The following is a 23764-nucleotide window of genomic DNA, read 5'->3' on the forward strand; positions in this document are numbered from 1 at the left end:
TGTCAAAGTCGTCCGCTTCAGACACAGAGATGTGTTCTTCTTCAGCGCCGGGTTGGAATTCCGACTCTTCTCCGAAGATGTATGGCACGTGCCCGGACTAGTGCCGCGTCTCATCTCTTGACGGTTTTCTTCGATCGAAATGCCTCACTGTTGGTTTCTTTGTGCTCTGGGGAGAGGCAGAGGTTACAACCTCGTGCAGGTCAGGGTGTGGGAACTAAGCACCACACCCAGGGCATTTTTTAAATGGAGTCCGTTCCATGGACTGCTGGCGTGGTCGGGTAGGCCTCACAGTCCGCGTCGATTGAAGTAGTTGGATTTTACGATTTGCGTTGATAGGGAAACCGCGATCGAAAACAATACCGTAGAGTGGTAAGGATTGCGCGTCGAAAAGGTTAGAAGACAATCCCGAACCGGAGCGGCGCAATACACATCCGAACCCGATGGCGGAAAAAAACAATCTGGGGATGGAGTCGATGCCCATGCGCACTGCCCATGCGCACTATCACCATAAGGAGGCGTCACCTACCTCGTGACTAGGAAGACTTCTTCGAAGAAAAACAAACATCCAAGCCCAACACTAGATGGCGATCTATGCTAACGCATATGATCACCAGCTCATATCCCTTGAACATAACATTAGTAAGGAAAATGTTACTTACCCAGAAGACATCTGTATGTGGCATGCAGGGCTCTAGATTCACATACTGTGCATACTCCTGCCATCTAGTGTTAGGTCCGGATGTGTGTTTTTCTTTGAAGAAGTCTTTCGAGTCACAAGGTTCCGTGGCTTCTCCTCTTGCTGGTAATGTGCATGCGCATCAAGTCCATTATTAGATTGTTTTCCCCGTAAAGTGGGTTTCCATAGAATGTAAAGCGAAGTGATGTAAGTAGAAAAGTCCATGCAAAAGTGAAAAGGTAATATAGAATAAGTAAAACATTACAACGTCCACAGGTGTCCTGGAAGGAGGGTTGGCACATTTGAATCTACAGCAAAACATGCCACAAAATGCTACATTTCTGTTCGAGGCATTTGTGGCTGTAGATACAAATGCTGTTCATAGACTGTACAACAGTCCTACAAGGCGGTGGCTAACCTGTGGGTGTTGCAGTAGTTTGAAAAAAGTGTACAAAGTACTACCTGGCCAACGTTGGCCTGTTGGTGGGCTAGTAAATCTAGAATAGTGTTTTGTAAAGGTGTGAGGTGTGGACCATGTATCATTATGCATATATCATCTAATGGAACATTCCCCAATAAGGCCATGGTAGCTCCTTTTTTGCAAGTTGAGTGGGCTCTAGGAGTGACAGGTATGGTTCTCTTGGCTTTTGTGTAGCAGGTTTGGATGCATTTGATTACTCACCTGGCAATGCCTGATTAGAAAGTGACAAATAGTTGCTGAGTCTTTCTGAAAGGTTTTGTTCTATGCATATAATACATAAGGGCTCGTTTGACATCCAGACTGTGAAGAGCCCTTTCTGCTACCGAGTCTGGTTGAGGAAAGAACACAGGGAGTTCTATAGTTTGGATCAAGTTGAACTGTGAAACCACTTTAGGTAGAAATCTAGGGTTAGTACGAAGGAGAACCCTAACCCTGTGTACTTGGAGGACGGGATCTTCTAGAGTTAGCGCCATGAGTTCACTGACATGCCGTAGAGAAGTGATGGCAATTAAAAAAGCCACCTTCCAGGAGAGGAACTGAAGGGAACAAGAGTGGAGAGGCTCAAAAGAGGGACCCATAAGTCTTGTGAGGTTCCATGATGGAGCTGGTGGGGTTTGAGGAAGGATTACTCTTTCAAGGCCTTCCATGAAAGCTTTGATAACTGGAATTTTGAAAGAGATAGATGTTCCCTATTCTGTAGGTAAGCAGCCACAGCTGCTAGATGGAGCCAAATGGAAGTGAATGCCAGCCCGCAGGTTTGTAGATGTAATAGAAAATGTCCTGTAACGGAGTGGATTAAAAAAAATTGAGTGACTGTAATGAGCAAATAGTTTCCGTTCTGCTGCATAACATGCATGGATAGTGGGTCTACACACTTCTCTCAGAATGACCATGCATTCTAGGAGGCGGCTTGAGGTAGCCAAATTGTAAGATTTCAGGAGCCAGATCATTGAGTGGCTTGGGGTCTGGGTGCTGTATTTCTCCATGGTTCTGCATAAGAAGGTTCGGCCTGTCGGGGAGCCTTTCGTGTGGGACCACTGAAAATTCCAGTAGTGTTGTGAACCACGATTGCCAGGCCCAGGTGGGGGCTCATAGAATGAGGGTGAGGGATGTTTGCCACAGCTCTGGACCACAAATGAAAGCAGTGGAAGACGCATGAAAAGTGTAGGTAAATATCCCTGTCTAGTACATCCAGAGTGCCTTGCCTTTGGATTGTGGCTAAAGAAGCCTGGATGCGTCATCTGGGCATTTTTACATTTTCAGCGGTTGTGAACAGCCTATCTGTAGAAAGCCTCATCGCTGGAAGTACTGGTGAATGACTTGTGGGTGGAGGTCCCACTAGTGGACTTGTTGCTGCATCCTGCTGAGTAGGTTGGCAAAGTCTTGGTCCACCCCCAACAGGCACTCCTCTAATAGGTGCATTTTGTGTCAGACTGCCCAATGGCAGATGTGCTGTGCTAATTGAGAGAGCTGTGGAGAACATGTCACCCTGTGTCTGGAGATAAAACGTGGCTGTGGTGGTGTCGGTCCGGACAAGAACAACTTTGCTCATGAGATGGGGAAGGAAAACCTTCAGTACAAGGTGAATGGCCCTGGTGTTTCGGCTCCCAGTTGCCTTGGACGTTTAGGTTCTTTAAATGTTCTCCCCATCTGGAGAAGGTGGAGTCCGTTGTGATGGCCTTCTGCGGAACTGGGTCAAGAAAAGGCTATCCCTACATCAGGTTTTTGGTGTTCCACCATTTCAGGGAGTGACAAGTGCGGTGGCTGACCAACAATAGATTTTCCCATTGATCCTCCACTAGGGACCATTGCTGCATTAAGCATTTTTGCACCGGACACATATGTAGCCTTGCGTGAGGTACTACTGCAATACAGGATGCCATCATGCCTAGAAGGCGTGTGACGGACATGGCCATGACTTGTCTATCTGGTTGAAAGAGTGAAAGGAGTGTCTGAAAAGACAGTATTCATGCAGGTTTGGGGTAGGCCAGCCCACGTTATTAGTTTAGGATTTCTCCTAAGTCAGTCTGAATTTGTTGGGGTTGGAGGTGGGATTTTGTGACATTAATGGTCAACTCCAACTCGTGTAGGTGGTGTATGGTGTTTTGTGTTAGCGGCATAGTTGGCAAGTGGCAATTTTGATGAGCCAGTTGTCCAGATAAGAAATTACGTGAATGCCCTACCGAAGCCTGTGTGTGGGTAACTACTGCTAGACACTTTATGAACACCCAGGGAGCTGTAGTGACTCTGGAGGGGAGTATTTTGAATTACTGCTAACCACAAACCTGAGGTAGTGCTGATGACCTGGTTATTATGGTATGTGAATATAGGCGTCCTGCAGGTCGAGAGCATCATGAAATCGCCTTGCTGTATCAGAGGTATGATGACATTCTGAAGAGTGACCATATGAAAATGTTTTGAAAGAATGTATTTGTTGATGGGTCTTAAGTCCAGAATGGGCCAGAGGGAGCTGTCCCTTTTGGGAATTAGGAAATTAAGAGTACACACCTGTGCTCTGATGTTGATGAGGCACTAATTTGACTGAGCATTTAAAAGGAGCATCTCTACTTCTTGTTTGAGTAGTTTTATGTGGTCTGATGAGAATTTGTGACTGTGGGGCGGTATTGTAGTGTGAAGGTTAGCTCCAGGCAGTAATCATGCTGTATGATGTCTAACACCCCCTGGTCGGAAGTGACTTACTGCCAAGTGATGATCAAGGGAAAAGTGAGCGACCCAGTTAAACCCTTGAGGGCTTGGGTAATAGAGTGAAAGGGTAGAGATGCCTTCAAGGGATGTGATTTAATTAAAACTCAATTATTTAGTCTGACTTAGTGAGAGGAGAAATCAATTAACCTCATGTGTAAATCATAAGTTACTATACAAAAGATCTATTTGTTTGAGTCATATTTAACAAAAAACAAACACATTAAAACATAAAAACAACGAAACACAAAGGTGTATATACAAAAGGATTTTATCAAAAAAATTCTCAGATCAGCAATAAATCAGAAAAGCAGGTAAGGAAATGCTGGTGTAAGTAGCGTATTAATCAACTAATAAACAACACAGCAAAACCTAAAAAGAGCATCTATCCCAAACAAATAATGAATCAAACACTGCAGGGATAAGACGAATGTCGACGTTTCGGTCTCTTAGAATAGAATTATCGAGACCATCCTCAGGACTGTTGTCAGTTAAACACTGCTGAAGGCTGTAATGTAATCTGCAACATAAATGTTTACAATTACATGTCTGTCATAGTTCAAGTAAAGTAATCCATACACCCATGTGACAAACCTAACTACAGAAATACGTGACATACTAAAAATGACATAAACACATTTCATATTTACAAGATACACATATATTACGACACCAATTTGAGAAAGCAATTACATTGCTCAAGCTCTGTAGCCCCTCGGACTAATTTATATCTACAAAAGGATAGAGTTAGTCATGTACATGTTCATGGAGCTTAGATCATTTAGGCAAACAAGACGAAGATGATATCTACATGTATTAGAGACAGTCAAATAGATGTAGTTCCAAAACTTAACCCTATTAACTCAACCATTTGAACGACCTCATACATCAATGGGGCCATATATATATAAATATATAAGTCGCATATCAGCGAATAATGCATGTGAATTGTCGAAGAGCCACATGGTCACACCAAGGCCCAGTATCTAGCAGAGTGATATTTACATAATACAAATTAAATGAGAATCATGTGGATGTTTCACAAACATACCAAGGTGGAATACCAAAGTGCTGGTCGCTGCCAAAGGTTTAAGGGCCAAAGAGGTACCTAAATAAGAACCAAGGACTTAGTATACACAAGGTGTATGTAATTGAAACTATATACAAATAACGATCGACACACAGAGAAAATAGTACCTATTAATGGGGCACACCTATGTCTCAGGTCGGGCACCAGGAAGACGATGATCCGTCACTTTAGAGTAGTTGGTGACTAGGGGTTTAAAAAAACGCTGGAAAAATAATAAAAAGGGCCGTGAATATATTGTAATATACCTCTGGAGCGCTTGAGTGTAAATGAAACCTAAATTAAACACACCTCAGTCTATGGCAAAAGCGGGACCTGCAGTCCACGTAGCGTTTGAAGAGTTCGTCCACAAAGTGTTAAAATCTAAAAAGAGGGGTAAAACGCACTTAGCCGATCATGAACAAAGTTTGCACTGACTTCTAAGGGATATCAAATAAAAATAGCTACCTTTTTGCATGCAGTAGTCGCAAAACCCAGGAGCATAAGGCGCTTGAATATTAGGGCGCTGGAATCTTTAAAGTTACTGAAAATAGATATGACAGCCAATGAGTGTCAATATCAGCGATGTAATCTCACTGCGCTATAAGCAGAGAGCCCATACTAGCGTGTAGCGCTTACCTGGAATACACAGCAAGGTCGAAATCGATCTGACCGGGAGCACGGCAGGCACCGAATAAACAGCGGTCTGCCGGCATGCCATTTAAAGCAAAGTTTGGAGCGCGAAAGAGGACTACGCGCATGGCTGTTTACCTCAACAAAGTACGAGCGCCATCTTTAAGTGGTCAAAAAACGGCTCAGGTCAAGATAGACCAATATGATTCCCGTCAGAAATGTAGCACAAAGTTATTTACACAATGCGCATTCAAAAAGGAGAATCTATTGTAATAGTTAAAGTAAGTTGGTGAAACATCCGCATTTACAAAGTGTATCATACACGCGTATTGATTGAAAGCCGGCGAGCTGACGAATTTAAGCACCCTATAAAACCAAACTATACAGAGTAGGCATATATGCTATTATCCACACATTCAGAATATCATTACACCGGCCGGCAAGCTGATGAATTTAAACACCCTATAAATACAAACTATACAGAGTAGGCATACATGCTATTATCTTCACATTCAGAATATCATTACATCAGTACAGACATGTGTTAGAGAGACTAGTATCTACGGTAGGCATGCAAGAGCATGCCATTCTGTAGCAGAGTTGAGACCCCTTCTGACTGTATTCTTAGCTGTAAACTTGATACCATTAATCATACATGTTTTCATAGTCATTTTGTGGCATGTGCCACTACCATGACTATGAAAACATGTATGATTAATGGTATCAAGTTTACAGCTAAGAATTTCTCCAACTGCAACACCCCCAATGTGGTGTATTGCATCCAATGCCCCTGTCTTCTCCATTATTTGGGTAAAACCATACAGCCCATCAAAAAGCGCATTTTGCAGCACCAGTCGCGAATTCGCTGCAAGAAGGATAATGCCCCGTTAGTTGAACACTATCTACAACTGGGTCATAAAGAGACTGACATGCTTTGGTGGGTACTCGAAGTGATTCGACCGAATGTACGCCAAAATAATGTTGACAGAATTCTCTCACTTTGAAAAGGTAAATTAATCTGCCTAACTGATACAGTCAGAAGGGGTCTCAACTCTGCTACAGAATGGCATGCTCTTGCATGCCTACCGTAGATACTAGTCTCTCTAACACATGTCTGTACTGATGTAATGATATTCTGAATGTGAAGATAATAGCATATATGCCTACTCTGTATAGTTTGTATTTATAGGGTGTTTAAATTCATCAGCTTGCCGGCCGGTGTAATGATATTCTGAATGTGTGGATAATAGCATATATGCCTACTCTGTATAGTTTGGTTTTATAGGGTGCTTAAATTCGTCAGCTCGCCGGCTTTCAATCAATACGCGTGTATGATACACTTTGTAAATGCGGATGTTTCACCAACTTACTTTAACTATTACAATAGATTCTCCTTTTTGAATGCGCATTGTGTAAATAACTTTGTGCTACATTTCTGACGGGAATCATATTGGTCTATCTTGACCTGAGCCGTTTTTTGACCACTTAAAGATGGCGCTCGTACTTTGTTGAGGTAAACAGCCATGCGCGTAGTCCTCTTTCGCGCTCCAAACTTTGCTTTAAATGGCATGCCGGCAGACCGCTGTTTATTCGGTGCCTGCCGTGCTCCCGGTCAGATCGATTTCGACCTTGCTGTGTATTCCAGGTAAGCGCTACACGCTAGTATGGGCTCTCTGCTTATAGCGCAGTGAGAGTACATCGCTGATATTGACACTCATTGGCTGTCATATCTATTTTCAGTAACTTTAAAGATTCCAGCGCCCTAATATTCAAGCGCCTTATGGTCCTGGGTTTTGCGACTACTGCATGCAAAAAGGTAGCTATTTTTATTTGATATCCCTTAGAAGTCAGTGCAAACTTTGTTCATGATCGGCTAAGTGCGTTTTACCCCTCTTTTTAGATTTTAACACTTTGTGGACGAACTCTTCAAACGCTACGTGGACTGCAGGTCCCGCTTTTGCCATAACTGAGGTGTGTTTAATTTAGGTTTCATTTACACTCAAGCGCTCCAGAGGTATATTACAATATATTCACGGCCCTTTTTATTATTTTTCCAGCGTTTTTTTAAACCCCTAGTCACCAACTACTCTAAAGTGACGGATCATCGTCTTCCTGGTGCCCGACCTGAGACATAGGTGTGCCCCATTAATAGGTACTATTTTCTCTGTGTGTCGATCGTTATTTGTATATAGTTTCAATTACATACACCTTGTGTATACTAAGTCCTTGGTTCTTATTTAGGTACCTCTTTGGCCCTTAAACCTTTGGCAGCGACCAGCACTTTGGTATTCCACCTTGGTATGTTTGTGAAACATCCACATGATTCTCATTTAATTTGTATTATGTAAATATCACTCTGCTAGATACTGGGCCTTGGTGTGACCATGTGGCTCTTCGACAATTCACATGCATTATTCGCTGATATGCGACTTATATATATATATATATATATATATGGCCCCATTGATGTATGAGGTCGTTCAAATGGTTGAGTTAATAGGGTTAAGTTTTGGAACTACATCTATTTGACTGTCTCTAATACATGTAGATATCATCTTCGTCTTGTTTGCCTAAATGATCTAAGCTCCATGAACATGTACATGACTAACTCTATCCTTTTGTAGATATAAATTAGTCCGAGGGGCTACAGAGCTTGAGCAATGTAATTGCTTTCTCAAATTGGTGTCGTAATATATGTGTATCTTGTAAATATGAAATGTGTTTGTTATGTCATTTTTAGTATGTCACGTATTTCTGTAGTTAGGTTTGTCACATGGGTGTATGGATTACTTTACTTGAACTATGACAGACATGTAATTGTAAACATTTATGTTGCAGATTACATTACAGCCTTCAGCAGTGTTTAACTGACAACAGTCCTGAGGATGGTCTCGATAATTCTATTCTAAGAGACCGAAACGTCGACATTCGTCTTATCCCTGCAGTGTTTGATTCATTATTTGTTTGGGATAGATGCTCTTTTTAGGTTTTGCTGTGTTGTTTATTAGTTGATTAATACGCTACTTACACCAGCATTTCCTTACCTGCTTTTCTGATTTATTGCTGATCTGAGAATTTTTTTGATAAAATCCTTTTGTATATACACCTTTGTGTTTCGTTGTTTTTATGTTTTAATGTGTTTGTTTTTTGTTAAATATGACTCAAACAAATAGATCTTTTGTATAGTAACTTATAATTTACACATGAGGTTAATTGATTACTGCCAAGTGGGCAAAAACCCTTAAAGACACCCCCCCAAAACAAAAAAAAAGGTGTTATGTGATTGGGGGCAGTATGGGTAAGTAACGATGAAAGAAAGAGTCTGTACTCATGACCTGAAGGGTTGCTGGAAATTCCTCAACCTCCATGTCAGAGCTAAAGCTGTTCTCTAGCGAGTAGACTTCGTCAGCTGCAGATGCTTCGGTATCCTGTACTACAGCCTCATCTGTGCAGAAGAGGTCCAGCATTTCTCCGCTGCTTCTCTTTGACATCTCCAAGCATTAGACCCGATGTTCACAGAAGGTCTTCTTTGATCTAAAGGAGCGGCAAGCGTCACATGCAAGCTCGATATGTTCAAGCGACAGACAAAGATTACAGACCTGATGAAAATCCACCGTGGATATTTCAAGTGGCATTGACAACAATATCTAAAAGGAATTTGTTCGTCCACCCTCGTGGCATGGAACAAACTGGAAGTCTGGAAAAACAGAGCGCCCTTGAGAGCGAAGCCGACATCGGGCCGAGATTGATCTGAAGATCGCACAAGAATGGACTTTGCACCCATGCGCATTACTAGCAAGAGAAGTCATCAATACTCATAACTCGAAAGACTTCTTCGAAGAAAAACAACTCGCACCCAACTTTAGATGACAGGTGTACCTACAGCCACACAAGCCTTGAACACAAAATTACGTCAGTTTAACTATTCAAAACTGGATTCATGTTCGATAATCTCTTATTTTCATGCATGAAAATAAAGACTTTCTCCCATCAGTTTGTCTTTGTATACTCTTAACTTTACCTTACCACTAAAGCGTATTTTTTCCCTCCCCCAAATGACAAGCACCATACTGTTTCCACCTCCCGGGTTCAAACCAAACTGTCTGCTCTGCTTGCTGATAAACCTTTAGAGTGCTAGGGTCACAAAAGCACAATTCCTACAGGAACTTGGGCACACGTCCTAGATCCAGACGATATTGTTTCAAATTCCGGGACTCTATTCCGCTCAAGTACTGCGAGTTTTTCCATTGCATATGTCGACCATACCGTGGACCACCACACTTTTGTCAGTGGCGAGGGCGAAGATCTCCAAGCTAAACTACTGTCAATTTAGCTGCAAAAAGTAAATGGGTGTTGAGCAGTCTGCTCTATGCAGTTGGGGGTATTCAGATTCCACCCCAGTATCACCTACAAACAGGGTTCAAAGGGTCTATTCTTAACTCCAACCCCACAACGTCTTTGATCTTTGTAACTACACTTTTCCTGAATTACCTCGTAACTCCATTATATAAAGAGCATAGTGCCCCAGTCCTTGGCACAGTCCAGAGGGGTATTGAACATTGCATGGAATTGAACCGAAGTCAGATAACATCTTAATATGAATTTTTATACATTTTCTTTATGTTGCATAAGAAAGCTGGTATAGCTGATCCTATTTGTGAGCCCATGAGGTCTTGTCTATTCCTGTACCTAATTCTTGCTCCCGCTAGGATACGCAGGGGGGTTTAAATTCAGTTCATGAGTCAGCTAAGAACTAGTATAGGCAGGAAATACATTTTTTCTGCCCCATGGCCTTTCAAGAACACTTCTATCAGGTTTTTGCTCGCTGATGGCTCTGATAATAACTTTTACAGTGATCTTTTGAGAAACATGGAAGTCAGCCAGATACATTAAAATGAATTAAACATTTGGAGTGTCGCCTCATCTCAGTTTGAAACAACTACTTAATTTGTAAAATAAAGAGTGCTGAGGCTCGAAGCAAACGTTCCGTATAACTAATGGTCAGAGCGCTGAATACCAAATCTTGTAGTCTTAAATCCAACTCTTGCCTCTTTAATCAACTACGAGACACTCCTGGTCCCATAATCTCACTCATGCAGGTTCCTGCTTTCACCTTTTGTGACAGATGTCGGTCTTTTTCTTCCTTAGACTATCGGAATTGCGTGTTTTTCCATTACTCGCTCTCGGTAAATATCTGATGTAGACAAGTAAGTGCCAGTCCCCAAAGATAAGTGCTGCTGGCTCCCACTGGCTCAAATTAGGCTCTGTTTGAAACTATGGCACAAAAATTATTAACATTAACAACGCTCTGGCTCTCCAATTCTAGGACTGGTTGAACACTGAATATGACAAGTTTTTCCTAGTCACTTTAATTATGCTTTAATATTTGTTATCTTTAGATTGAACACGTTTTTAAGAATTTGCGCATCTCAGAATTGATAGTTGGTATCAGTCTCTTCTTTGGAATGATAATGAAGCTTGAAAAGTGATGTAGCCATGTATAAAAAAGGTTCAGGAGGTCATGTTTGAGTAAATTGATCTTTGCGAAAAAGTGAAAACGTGTTTAAATCTCGCAGCCACCTAATATTGTTTTGCTTTTATCTTAACAGAGGTCCATGGTGGTTGTTGTTAAGGGCCCAACCCCCCTATGTTGATATAACTTTTAGAAAGTGGGCATTTTCTTGTTTTACTAATTGGTGCCTCTGCCTGCCTGTAGAATCAACATCTGGTTTAGATTGACAGGGGATGTTTTGTGCATTCACTATTGACACTTATACAAAAGGGAACTGAGTTTTGCCCTGCATATCCTGATGGCCCCTCACCAGGCTGATGGGTCTTCCTGGGCTAGAGTGGTGGGAGGAGTTGTCACTGACACCAGAATAGGGCTGTGTTTGCTTTTCACAATGCTGTCTCCACCCGTTGTAGTGTGGCTGGACCAGGGAGGACAGAACTGGTTCTACTAAGCAAGAGAGGCTTTCTCTAAAGCCTGCATACTTCAAAGGCTGAAAGTAGTATATGTAGTGGGGCTCTGACTCCAAAACTTTAGAAAACGTCTGGACTAAGAGCACCCTGCCAAGAAGAGCTGTCAGGAAGAGTAATGCCCCTTTGTTGTGTGTTGCTTTGCTGGGTTGGCCTGAAGTTACTGCTTCTGTATGTAGGCAGTGGAAAGGGCTGACTTTTACTTCAGTGTATCCTGCTTAAGACGATTCTCCAAGGGCTTGAAGTAGAGCTTGCCTCCTGCTAAGAAGTCTCAGCTCAGGGACACAAACAGTGTCACATACAGTACCTGGACTCCATTGCTGGTAATCCTGGACCTGCCAAGAGGTGCCAATCCCCATTCTGGGCCACTGGAGGTGTTTGCTGAGCTATAAACTGCAAGAAAAGCATTCCTGATGCCGCTGCCTGTACCGATGCCGTGGGTACCGCCTCGTTGCACCAAAGTTCAACAGCACCGCAACGTTGGCCTCACCGATGCCGCCGCCAGAGTGCCGTCACCGACGCCTAAGCATCGTTACCGATGCCCCTGTCTGTACTGCAGCCGTTGTCACCGCCCTCAATCACACCACAGCCTCAATCTGCAGACAACCGCGTCATCAACACCAGCGCTACGCATCGTTGCCACGCTGCTGCCTGCTCCAAAGCCATAGATACGACATCATGAAGTGCACGACGCAGCGCCTGTGACAATATCACAGCCCCGGCACTGGCGACGTCAGCGCTCCTGACTTCGACCTCATGGAGTTTAATCTGCAACGTGTGCGACTCCAAGGAGTCACTGACCCTGCCCTGACCTGCTGAACCTTACCTGCTGAACCTGTGGACGCCTTACCCCCACACTTCACTGGAAGGTCCTCTAGGCCTCTTCGATTTGTTATGTTATGTTAATAACACTTCTATAGCGCGCAGCTGCCCCAGCCAAGGGGCGTCCCGGCGCTTCAGAGAGAGTACCCAAACACAACACAGCAGAGCAAAGACAGCAACGCACACAACAGAGAACTAAGATGAATGAGGGAACAAGTACGTTTTAATAGCCCTCCTAAACTTCAGAAGCTCATCAATTTCACGAATGTGGGACGGAAAGGTACTGTTTGCAGGTTTTTCCCAATGCCAGCTCGCGATTCCAATGTGATCAAACTGAACTGTTGGATTTGTTGGTCACAACGCCTTGATCGCCCTGGTTGGTGCTAAGAGCTTCAAGGAACTGTAATTTGGGGATATTCTTTGAAAATTCTCATCTTTGCTTGTGTATGTTGGATTTTTTTCATTTTGATCCTGTTTTGATTAGCTCAATATTGGCTATTTTTCTAACCTTGTGTGGTGTCCATGTTGTAGTGTGTTCACTGTGTTACTGTGTGTGTTTTATAAAAATACTTTACACATTGCCTCTGAGATGAGCCTGACTGCTCGTGCCAACCTACCAATGAAGTGAGCTTATTTTAGGTGTGTAATCCCCTTATCCTGACTAGAAGGTAGGGTCCCTACTTGGACAGGGTGTATACCACTGCCATCTGGAGACCCCATTTATAACAGTTCCTTTTCTATGACTCGTGCATCACCCACTAGAGTGGGGACTGGCTGACAAGTCTGAATAGAAGGCTGAAAACTATGGGTAATCAAATTACTCAATGAAATTATGAATGTTGCTTGTAAAGTGCACTATTACCCATAGGGTGTACGGGTAGGAAGGATAATAGTGAAAGAAGATATATTAGCTTAGAAGAGGACAACCAGGTTTTCATATTTTTCTGAAACGTGAAATTGTCAGGCATCAATGAACAGGAGGTTAAATGATTAGCCATCAAAAAAGAAATGTTTTGGCTCCAATTGAGCACCTTTTTGAAAGAGAAGGTTTCCAGAAGAATAACTGTAATAGATAGACTCCTTGCAGGAAGATAGGCTATGAAGCTCTGTAGAAAACAGGTGGGTCCTTTCCTGTGGAGTGCTAGTTGGGAGTGTACATGACCTTCCAGGTGGACTATCTGGAGATCAAAAGTTAGTGAAGGCCTACTACATACGGGGAGATGCGGGCATGTGTAGCTGTAAACTGAGTACTAGGCTAGCAGCCACCTTTTGAATCATCTGAAGATGGTGGATCGGATAAGGCGGAAGCCCAAATTCAGTTTCCATAATCAAGATTGAATATGATACACTTAACCACTGTATTGCGGCCACTGGAGGGCAGAAGAGGTGACATTGTAATTGACTGAGATTTTCAGATAGCAGAGAGCAGTGAAAATACAGCAGACACTCTGAGGCCCTGGTGAAAATATGGATAGGACATGGGTCCAAGAAAAAGCCCAAATTAATAAAGAGGGCCAAGGAAAATGTGGTGTCCAAGTGTGGTGTGATATTTATGAAACAGGGCAATTAATAGTCAGCAAAATGTAGCTTGGCAGATCAAAGCAGAAGAGAGTCAAGAAGGGACAAATAACTAATTTCCCCTAGGAAGAATCCAATAAAAAGAATGTTGACAAAAGCGAGTGAAGGAGGAGCAGGTGAAGGGGCTAGAACAGGACATTAGGAAATTAGATGTGTAACATGCCCTGAAACCCAAAACAGGTATTGCATTAGACTTAGTCGAAGAATATAAACTAACACTGACTAATTATGTTAAAATATCCTACCTGCCCATAAAATACCCCTGTATGAATCAGCTGACGGGGCTGGCAAACCATTACCATGGCTGAACAGCCAAGAGTGGGAAGAAAGCTAATGACTCCTGAGGCATGAGAGGTGACAGGCACCCAAGAGATAGCAGAAACTTTCGCTGACTATCTCCAAGCAGTTTACCAGTCATGCCACACACCGACACTGCTAGACAGACGACTTTGTTAGTGATTGTCCCACACAAAGTTTAAAGAGAGTACAGACTCCCTAGAACAGGGGCTCATGGAGGAGGAGACAGGCGATCACACAACTACGAACAGGGAAAATACCTGGACCCAATGGCATACCAATAGAATTTTATGGGAAAGTGGTGACTAAGGTGATCAAGCCCTTACGTAACATGTACACATAAACATGCCAATCTCAGACATTAACAACAGGTCTACGCACTGCAACAATAACATTAATAAATAAAGATGGAAAGCACAGAGATCATTGTAAGTCTTTCTGCCCTATATCATTGCTTTATGCAGATGTTAACATTCTAGCTACGGTGTTGGTCTTAATTCACCCTGGTCAAACCCAAACAGGTTTTATTCCACAATGATTAACCCCTTCAGCGCTAATGACAAAGCCAGCTCGTCATGGGCGTTACCTGCGCTACGCGGATGACGAGCTGGCTTTGTCATAAACAAGCCATTTTTAAAATTTCAGCGCACAGCGGGAAAACGCGGTAGCGCGGTAGGGGTTAAACAAACTGCACTTAAGACAACTATATAACAATATGGCCTTAGCAAAGAATATAAATGAACCGATAGCGGTGGCATCCCTAGATATAAATAAGGCATTTGATTCTACTGAATGACCATTTCTCCTCGCTGTTCTTAAAAAAAAAAATGTTGACTGGGTACGTCTCCTGCACATAAGTCCCCTGGCTATAGTGAGGGTTAAAGGCGCGATATCATGGACATTCCGCATTGGGAGAGCCATGCGACTGGGATACCAGCTGTCATCCATGTTATTTGCCCTAGTCATAGAACCACTGGCAGGATGGATACAAAAGGACAAATGAAAGAATGACTAGGTGGACTGAATTTCCAGATATGCAGATGACATTGTAATTGACATACCTCACCCTGTAGAGTCTTTACACAGACTCCGACAAATATTCCCCACATACCAGATATATACAGGACTGAGCATTAATTGGGACAAATCACTTCTGTTACCGATAGGTGGGTGGGAGCCACAGGAGGTTCTGCCAATACCCTTAATGGTCGAACCACAGCATTTTAAATACTTAGGCCTCTAGATCACTAAATATGACAAAACGCAGTATGAGGTCAATTTCAACCAGTTATTGACTAAATAAAAAGACATTAGAACACAGGAATCATTTACTGATCTCGCTATTGGAAGGGCGACGATCTTTAAAATGATTGCACTCCCTTCACACCTCCCTCCCACCAGGATACTCAGCCAGTGCCATCATAGGATAGATCACTTGTTAAGGACCCTGCTGTGGCCAGGATGAACACCCCAGATCACGCTGACCCTCCAACGCCCAACATACAAAGGTAGAATTGCATTACCAAATGTTTGTGAATACTACGAAGCAGCACAAGTCTGTATACTCAACAGCTGAGCGTACTTCCCATTGGAGGAAACGGCTTTTAGACTGGACAGATTCAAATTGGTGGGTGGGCACACATGTTTTATGGTTGTATGACAGTACATCGCATGGAATTACTTTGCATGCCTTTTATACGCATTTTGTAGCACGCATGTTTTAACCGGGAAAATGCATTTCAAACGCATGTCAATACCACGCTTTGTTTTATATTTAAAAACAATGTATTTGTGGGGGGAGACCCCTCCCCAGCTTACCCCGAATGCGTTGTATTGGCATGTGTTTTAAATGTATATTTGCCGTAAAAATATTCATGCTATAAAATGTGTTTCCCATGTTTTATATGGGAGTAAGTTGGAGAATCCCTCACGGGTGGGAACGAGACTGAGGGAAGTGACTAAGTTACCTGGTTTTAAGAAATGGAACGTAATTACCATATCATCGCTGGAAGATGTGTAGGATTGTTCCATCTGAACCTTTAGTTAAAAAAAAGTGTTCAAAACGGTCTCATCCCAGCTTACAGTTGAGACGTGCATTAAAAACCATAATCCCTAGGGACGAGGAGACAAGAAAGGACTCCACTCTTGAGAGATTATTAGATGGACACATTACCACTAAGGACAAATCACTCACATACAGTCTGGTCATGATTAACATGCAAATGGAAAAATGGCACTACAATATTGGGGCTCAACAGGATGAATGGGGGGGGGGGGTAACGTGGGGACAATATTAAGAACCAGTGGTGGAACGACGCGGAACACTCATGTAAGAAGAGGTCATATGGACATTGTTTGAAGCCCCCCTTCCTCCCCTTATACCCACGCAATAATACTGAATGAGGGACTAAAATGTACTCAATATTCTGTTTCTATCGATATGCATATACAAATCATAATTTGTATACATACCCAGCATGTTGTGGATTTGTGGTCATGTAAATGACACTAGATGGTTAAAACAAAACGTAATAAAAACGTTTGGAGGGGAAATAAAGATTTGGCGCTATTGGACTTGAGCAGAAAAGAGGGAGATTGCTAGGTATGTAAACTACTGCAATACTTTACACAATAAGCCAGTGGTTCTTAACCTGGGGTCCATGGACCCTTCGGCGGTATGAGATTCCTACTCAAGACGTGAGCAACTGTTTAGGAAATTAAATCATATGAGCAGATTAATAAAGGTTATGCAGATATAAAAGAAACATTGAATATTACGATGCCCTGTTATTGTGAAGGAATTTGAAATTGGAGGTTAAAATAGTAATTTGCATTGTTAACTTCATTAAGGGCAGCACCACAAGTACAGCAGATGGAATCTAGAAAGGATAATTGGTGGTCTCAACTGAATCACTGGTATGCACTGACACAAAGAGCGCATGCATTAGGAGCAGAAAAGATATCATTATATGCTAAAGCCTAGCATACTCGGTCTTTTATAAGGAAAAATACATTTTGTAAAAATTCAACATTTCAATGCAATAAAAATTTCGATTTTTGCATATTTGTTTAATTAAAAAAAGATGTATTAATCTTTGCATCTTTTTAATGTTTTTCAGTCTATACGTTTGAAATTCAAATTGATTAGACGGGGGTCCCAACATCCAAAAGTGAATCAGTGGTATTCCACAGAAGTGATGATCAATTCCATTCACAAAGTTTACCTTTATCAAAAGCCACAGAAGGCGGCTAGATAGAACTAATAACAATCAAGCAGAGACTACAATGATTCTGTAACATGAGTGTTTTAAATTTATGTAAATATACTTACTAAAAATTCATCCCGGATGAAAAACTTGGCCCTTGTAACTTTGGGATCTTCCCCGGCGTCTGGTGTTGCTGTTCAAAAGAAATTGCATCGCATTAGACACTATCCGGCAAGAGTATTAGCATAACTTCTGTTATATAAGCAGAAGCACAACTGTCCACATTTCCGCAATGGAACAATCTCGATAAACAAGCAAACCGAGCATCTTAGAAAGTAAGTTAGAAATACAGTTTGCTGCTTTTCTATACATTTCCTTTGATTGTAAGTAGAAATCTTACTATAACTGAAAATACTAAAAGTGACATTATGTAGTGTAATGGGAGAAACAATATTCTGATAGATTCAGGCAACACTGAATGACATCTGGACAGTTACATTTTACACTAGCGTATCTTAATTAAAAATATTAGTCCTCTCAATCAGAATACTCTTGGTTACTATGAAAGTTGGTGTAATATTACCAAAACAGCGGCATATCATGCATGGACTTGGCAGGGCATCTCGCAAGTCTTGCATTACGCCTAGAACTATCTAATCATTAAACAATGGTGCTACGTAATCAAAATATTTCTCTTGTTGATCATCATATGTACTCAAATATGAAAGATCTCGTTCTAAGTGACATTTAGGAAAATTGGTGCTGTATGTCCCTGAATTGAATTGAATTGAAAATAAATTTATAAACGCGCAACTTTGCCCGAAGGCATCAAGGCGCCTACAAAGAAAATCAGAAAAAGAAGGAGAAAGCTAACACCCACGGCTATGGATATGCTCTGCCAAAGAGCCAAGTTTTTAAAGCCCTTCTAAAAGAGGGCATTGAAGGTAGGATCCTAATCTCCAAGGGAACCATATTCCACCATCTAGGAGCCAGATTGGAAAATGCTCTGCCTCCCCATTTGGCTCTACGCACCCGAGGTACAGTGAGGAGCAGTTTCGACGAGGAGCGGAGGTTCCTTTCAGGTGAGTACAAGGAGAGGAGATTTTTTATGTCCCCGGACTCCTTCTTATTTAAAGCACCGTATGCCAGGCATAGCACTTTAAAAGTGATCCTAGCATCAATGGGGAGCCAGTGCAGGGATTTCCTGGCAGCGGTCGCAGACGACCTTTTTGGGAGATCCAGGACAAACTTCGCCGCAGCGTTTTGCACCGATTGAAGACCTCGCAGCAGACCTTTATTGGCCCCTTTATTGGATACTAATCAAGATTTGCCATTGTTTCCCATCTGTAACAATGGGCTAATGAACGCATTTTGGTTTAGGAAACCAAACTTTTAATCAAAAACGGGCCAAATAAAAGTGATTTAATACTAGATTGGCTGTTGAATAATTGCCTATCAGCAACTTGCAATTTTGCACTGCTACATCTTATTTATTTACAGAGTTGTATAGAGTGCTTCATCTCCAGAGCCTCAAGTGGCGTGACCATGAAAAGCATAGTTACATTACATACAGCGGCATAGAAGTGGATACATTTTACAAGTGACCATGGAGATGTGACTAGAAAAGCAAGAGAGGCCTAAGGGTTTCATCTCTTTCCCTACCAGAGTGCAAATTCACTCTAGAGCCTAGGGTCAGAATGAAAAGAAGCTAGAGCCTAGGGTCAGAATGAAAAGAAGCTATGTGCCCACCATGGTAGTACTATTAAATGGAGATCTAACCAATGATGGTCTTTCAATCCCAAGTCATGGGAGGGGTACATATGGTCTGGTGCTTTCTTGAAGATTTTTGGGTGCTGAACCATAGACAGACTTATGTATGTACCAGTGTCCACAACTTGTACTTGACTTATGAATAAATGGGCAACAGAGGGTTTCACAAAGAGCCTCCTTTTAGGCACAGAGGGTTGACAACAGAAGTTTAGTTTCAGAATCAAAACAAGGTGTACTCTCTGACTCCAATCACAGACAGTAGGGTGTGGAACATGGGAATCTTTGCATCCGCAATGCATAAGTTACTACTTGTGTAACGATATAGCTGTAAGAGACATTAGTTAGTGATAGATTCCTTACTTTAGAATATCCCCAGGTATCAGCTTCGCATCCGTCCCTGGCGTTGTAAGTGCCGAGATGACATCACGGAGACTACTTAGGCACCACTTGTGCGTGCTGACGTCAGTTCTGCACACGACTTTCTGCGCCAGGAGTGCAGAACCATGACAGAAACCGACCACTGGTGCCATGAAAAATAGGGCCTTGAAAGGGATGGCCTTAACCCTAGTAATCAGTTCGCAGAACGGGGAGGATGGGTGGGGCTGTAAGGAATCTATCACTAACTAATGTCTCTTACAGATATATCATTACACAAGTAGTAACTTGTGCATCTGAAAGACACACGTTAGTGATAAGATTCCTTACCTTAGAATAGGTACCCCAGCAATACCAACCCTGGTGGTGGGTCTGCGAATAGATTACACCAGAAAGTCACGGAGGACAGAACGGCCAAAGAAGCCGCCCCCCCGGACCTGACTGTCAAGGCAGTAATGTTTGGTAAACGTGTGCAGCGAGGCCCACGTAGCTGCCTGACAGATGTCCTGCAAGGGGATGCCGCGCCCCAAGGCAGTAGTGGGTGCTGTTGCCCTGGTAGAATGGCCACGCAGCCCCACAGGAGGCTCCTTCTTAGCCAACGAGTAACATGCCTTGACACAGATAACGACCAACCGAGAGATGGTCCGTTTATGCACCGCCCGACCTTTTTTGGTGCCTACGTAGCCAACAAAGAGTTGGTCATCCACCCGAAACTGTTGTGTGCGCTGCCGGTAGAACGAGAGCCCTCGTTTTGGGTCCAGACAGTGGAGCCTCTCTTCCTCATTTGAAGGATGCTGAGGCGGAAAGAAGGTGGGCTAAGTGATGGTCTGCCCGATGTGGAAGGAAGTGACAACCTTCGGCAAGAAAGGACGAGTCCTTAAAAACACCTGGTCCGGATGAACAGAAATGAAAGGAGGTTTGGAAGAAAGAGCTTGGAGCTCACTCACTCTCCTGGCAGAGGTGATAGCTACCAGAAAAGCCGTCTTGAGAGTAAGAAGACGTAAAGGACAGGAATGAAGGGGCTCAAAGGGAGCACACATCAGAAACGTCAAGACAAGGTTCAAGTCCCACTGAGGCATTATGAACGGCACGGGAGGAAACGTGTGCGTAATGCCTTTAAGGAAACTATTCACAACGGGGGACTTAAAAAGAGAAGGCTGATCAGGAAGCCGCAAAAAAGCGGAGATGGCCGAAAGATAACCTTTGATAGGGCTCAGAGCAGAGCCCTGCCGGGACAAAAAAAGAAAGAACAAAAGAACTTCAGAAAGTGGGGCAGAAAGGGGATCCACAGCCTTCGCTGTGCACCACGCCACAACTTTGTTCCACCTGCAGGCGTATACCGTTTTAGTGGAGGGACGCCTGGCTGCCAGTATGACATCACAAACATCGGGATGAAGAGCAAAAGGTGTCAATTGTCGCAGCTCAATCTCCACGCATGGAGGTGGAGACTGGACAGGTTTGGGTGGAGGACCGTCCCCTGCTGCTGCAACAGAAGATCCTCCCGAAGAGGCAGCCGTATCGGGGGATCGATTGCCATGTTGAGTAGCTCGGGATACCAGTATCTTCTTGCCCAATTCGGAGCCACAGGATGACTTGGGCCCAGTTGCGCCGAATCTTCTTCAGCACTCTGGGCAGAAGTGGTATAGGCGCAAAGGCGTACAACAGACCTCAACTCCACTCTGGGCGAAAGGCATCACAGAGCGAGTGCCGCCTTGGAAACTCCAACGCGCAGAACTGAGGACATTGCGTGTTCTCTTCGGTGGCGAATAGATCTAACCAAGGCTATCCCCACTGCAGAAAGAGACCTTGCACCACGTTTGAGTTCAGACGCCATTCATGATCCATCAGACACCGGCGGCTGAGTTCGTCGGCCCTGGCATACAGAGAACCTGCAGGTGGTGAACCACCAGGATAATGCTGTGATGTTCCAGCCACAACTAGAGGTACATAGCCTCCTGTCATAGGGTCCACAACCCCACCCCGCCTGTTGCAATACCACATAGCGGTGGTGTTGTCCGTGAACACCTGCACTACACTTTCCCGGACCGAGGGAAGGAATGCCTTCAGTGCCAGACGAAGCCCCTGCAGCTCCAGAAGGTAGATTTGGAGCAGAGACTCCGCCGGAGACCAGAGGCCTCTGATCTCAGCCTCTCCCATGCGGTCACCCTACCCGAGGAGGGACGTATCCATCACCACTGTGCGCTCCGGTTGGGGAAGAGAGAGGAATCTGCCCCCGACCCAATGCTGGTTGGCGAGCCACCACTGCAACTGTCCTGCAGTGCCCTCCGAGATCTGGACGAGCCCAGACAGGTCTCCCTGCTGCTGTGCCCACTGGAACTTCAGGTCCCACTGCAGAGCCTGCATATGCCATCTGGCATCTGGCATGGTTGATCAGCAGGATGCAGGAAGCCATGAGGCCCAGCAGCCTTGGGGTCATCTGGAACGAAACCCAGGACAAGGGCTGAAAAATCAGAATCATAGCCCGAATGTTCCCGACACGCTGTTCAGGAGGATAAACCTGATACTGCGCCATATCCAGAACCACTCTGATGTAGGGGAGCTTCTGAGAGGGAATCAGGTGCAACTTCGGCACGTTGGTGGAGAATCCCAGCGAATGCAGAAGGTCGGCCGTAGACTGAAGGTGGTTGACAACTACCTGGGGCAAGCCCGCCTTGAGCAACCAGTCGTCCAAGTAAGGAAAGACGGACACCCCTGACCTGCGCAGGTGAGCAGCGACCACCGCCATCACTTTTGTGAACACCGGAGGGGCACTGTTAAGGCCAAAGGGGAGAACAGAAAACTGAAAATGCTCCTGGCCCACCGTGAACCGCAGGTAACGCCAGTGGGCCGGCAGGACGGGGATATGAAAATACGCGTCCTGCAAGTCCAACGCTACCATCCAGTCCCCAGGGTCGAGGGCAGCCAAGATATTAGCCAGAGTCAACATCTTGAACTTCCCATTCAGGAGGAAGCGATTGATAACCCGGAGGTCCAAGATGGGGCGCAGACCCCCCTTTTTCTTCTTGGAGACCAAAAAGTAGTGGGAGTAACATCCACAACCTACTTCTGGCATGGGAACGTGCTTGATGGCCCCCTTGGTCAAGAGGGCCACAGCTTCCTGTTGGAGAAGCCCAAAGTGATCCCCCGACATGCAGCAGAACTGAGGTGGTATGGCCGGGGGGGGCAGACTCCAAGGGGAGGAAGTAACCCCTCCGAACGAGCTGCAGCACCCACCGGTCGGAAGTGACCGAACGCCAGGAGGGAAGGTGAGGGCGAATCCTGCCGCCCACCGGCGTGGGGTGCACCCCAAACATCGGACGAGGAAGGTTTGGAGGCGGACGCAGCGGGAGCCGAAGTGGACTGACCCGCACGCTGGCCCCCTGTGCCTCCACGGCGGCCGCCGCGCTCATGGCCACGCTGAGCAGTAGTCTGCGCAGGCTTCAGACTGAACGAGCGGGAAGGGGCGCCCTGGCCACTAAAGGAATGAAAGTTGGAAATGGCTGGAGGGGTGACAAAAAGGCCCAAGGACTTCGCCGTAGCCCGAGAGTCCTTGAAGCGCTCCAGCGCACTGTCAGCTTTATCGCCAAACAGGCGAGTGCCATCAAACGGCATGTCCATGTGCAAACTCTGGACATACCCCGAAAACCCAGTGGACCGCAGCCAAGCATGGCGAAGCAGGGCCACTGTTGTGGAGATCGCTCTCCCTAAGGAGTCGGCGGTGTCCAATCCACACCGTATGGCGAATTGCGCGGCGTCCTTCCACTCTGCCACCGCCTGCGCAAGCTCAGTCTGAACCTCCTCGGGACACTGAGGCAGGAGCTGCGACACCGTGTCCCATACAGCATGGGAGTAGAAGCTCCTCTGACTGGCAGAGGAAAATAATCTCTTGCCAAACTGGTCCAACTTTTTGAGTCCTTATCAGGCGGGGCGGTAGGAAACGCACTTTGAGAATTGGATGCCTGAATGACCAAACTCTCCGGCGTAGGATGAGTGGTCAGGAAAGCATGGTCACCTGGTGCTGGGCGATGACGCTAGGCCACATTCTTGTCCACCAGGCCCCCGTGGCCGACCGCGACCAAGTGCCCAGTAGGGCCTCATTAAAGGGAAACAGAGGCTCCGACGAAGCGGGCGCCTACTGGAGCACCTCTGTTAGCTTCAAGGCCACAGTCAGAAGGTCG

The 23764-nt window shown here is 44.6% G+C and overlaps 1 protein-coding gene across 2 annotated transcripts in view; it reads right to left on the reverse strand.

Annotated features, from left to right (window-relative positions):
- Positions 1–23764, reverse strand: part of GNAL (G protein subunit alpha L) — a 955956-nt gene that overhangs the window by 16984 nt on the left and 915208 nt on the right. For both annotated transcript variants that reach the window (XM_078687601.1, XM_078687602.1), the window contains exon 11: positions 17567–17634. In XM_078687601.1, coding sequence (XP_078543727.1) covers positions 17567–17634 — 68 coding nt within the window. The remainder of the gene's footprint in view (positions 1–17566; positions 17635–23764) is intronic.

This window comes from Lissotriton helveticus, chromosome 4_1, assembly GCF_964261635.1.
Source record: "Lissotriton helveticus chromosome 4_1, aLisHel1.1, whole genome shotgun sequence".
Lineage (NCBI taxonomy): Eukaryota > Metazoa > Chordata > Amphibia > Caudata > Salamandridae > Lissotriton > Lissotriton helveticus.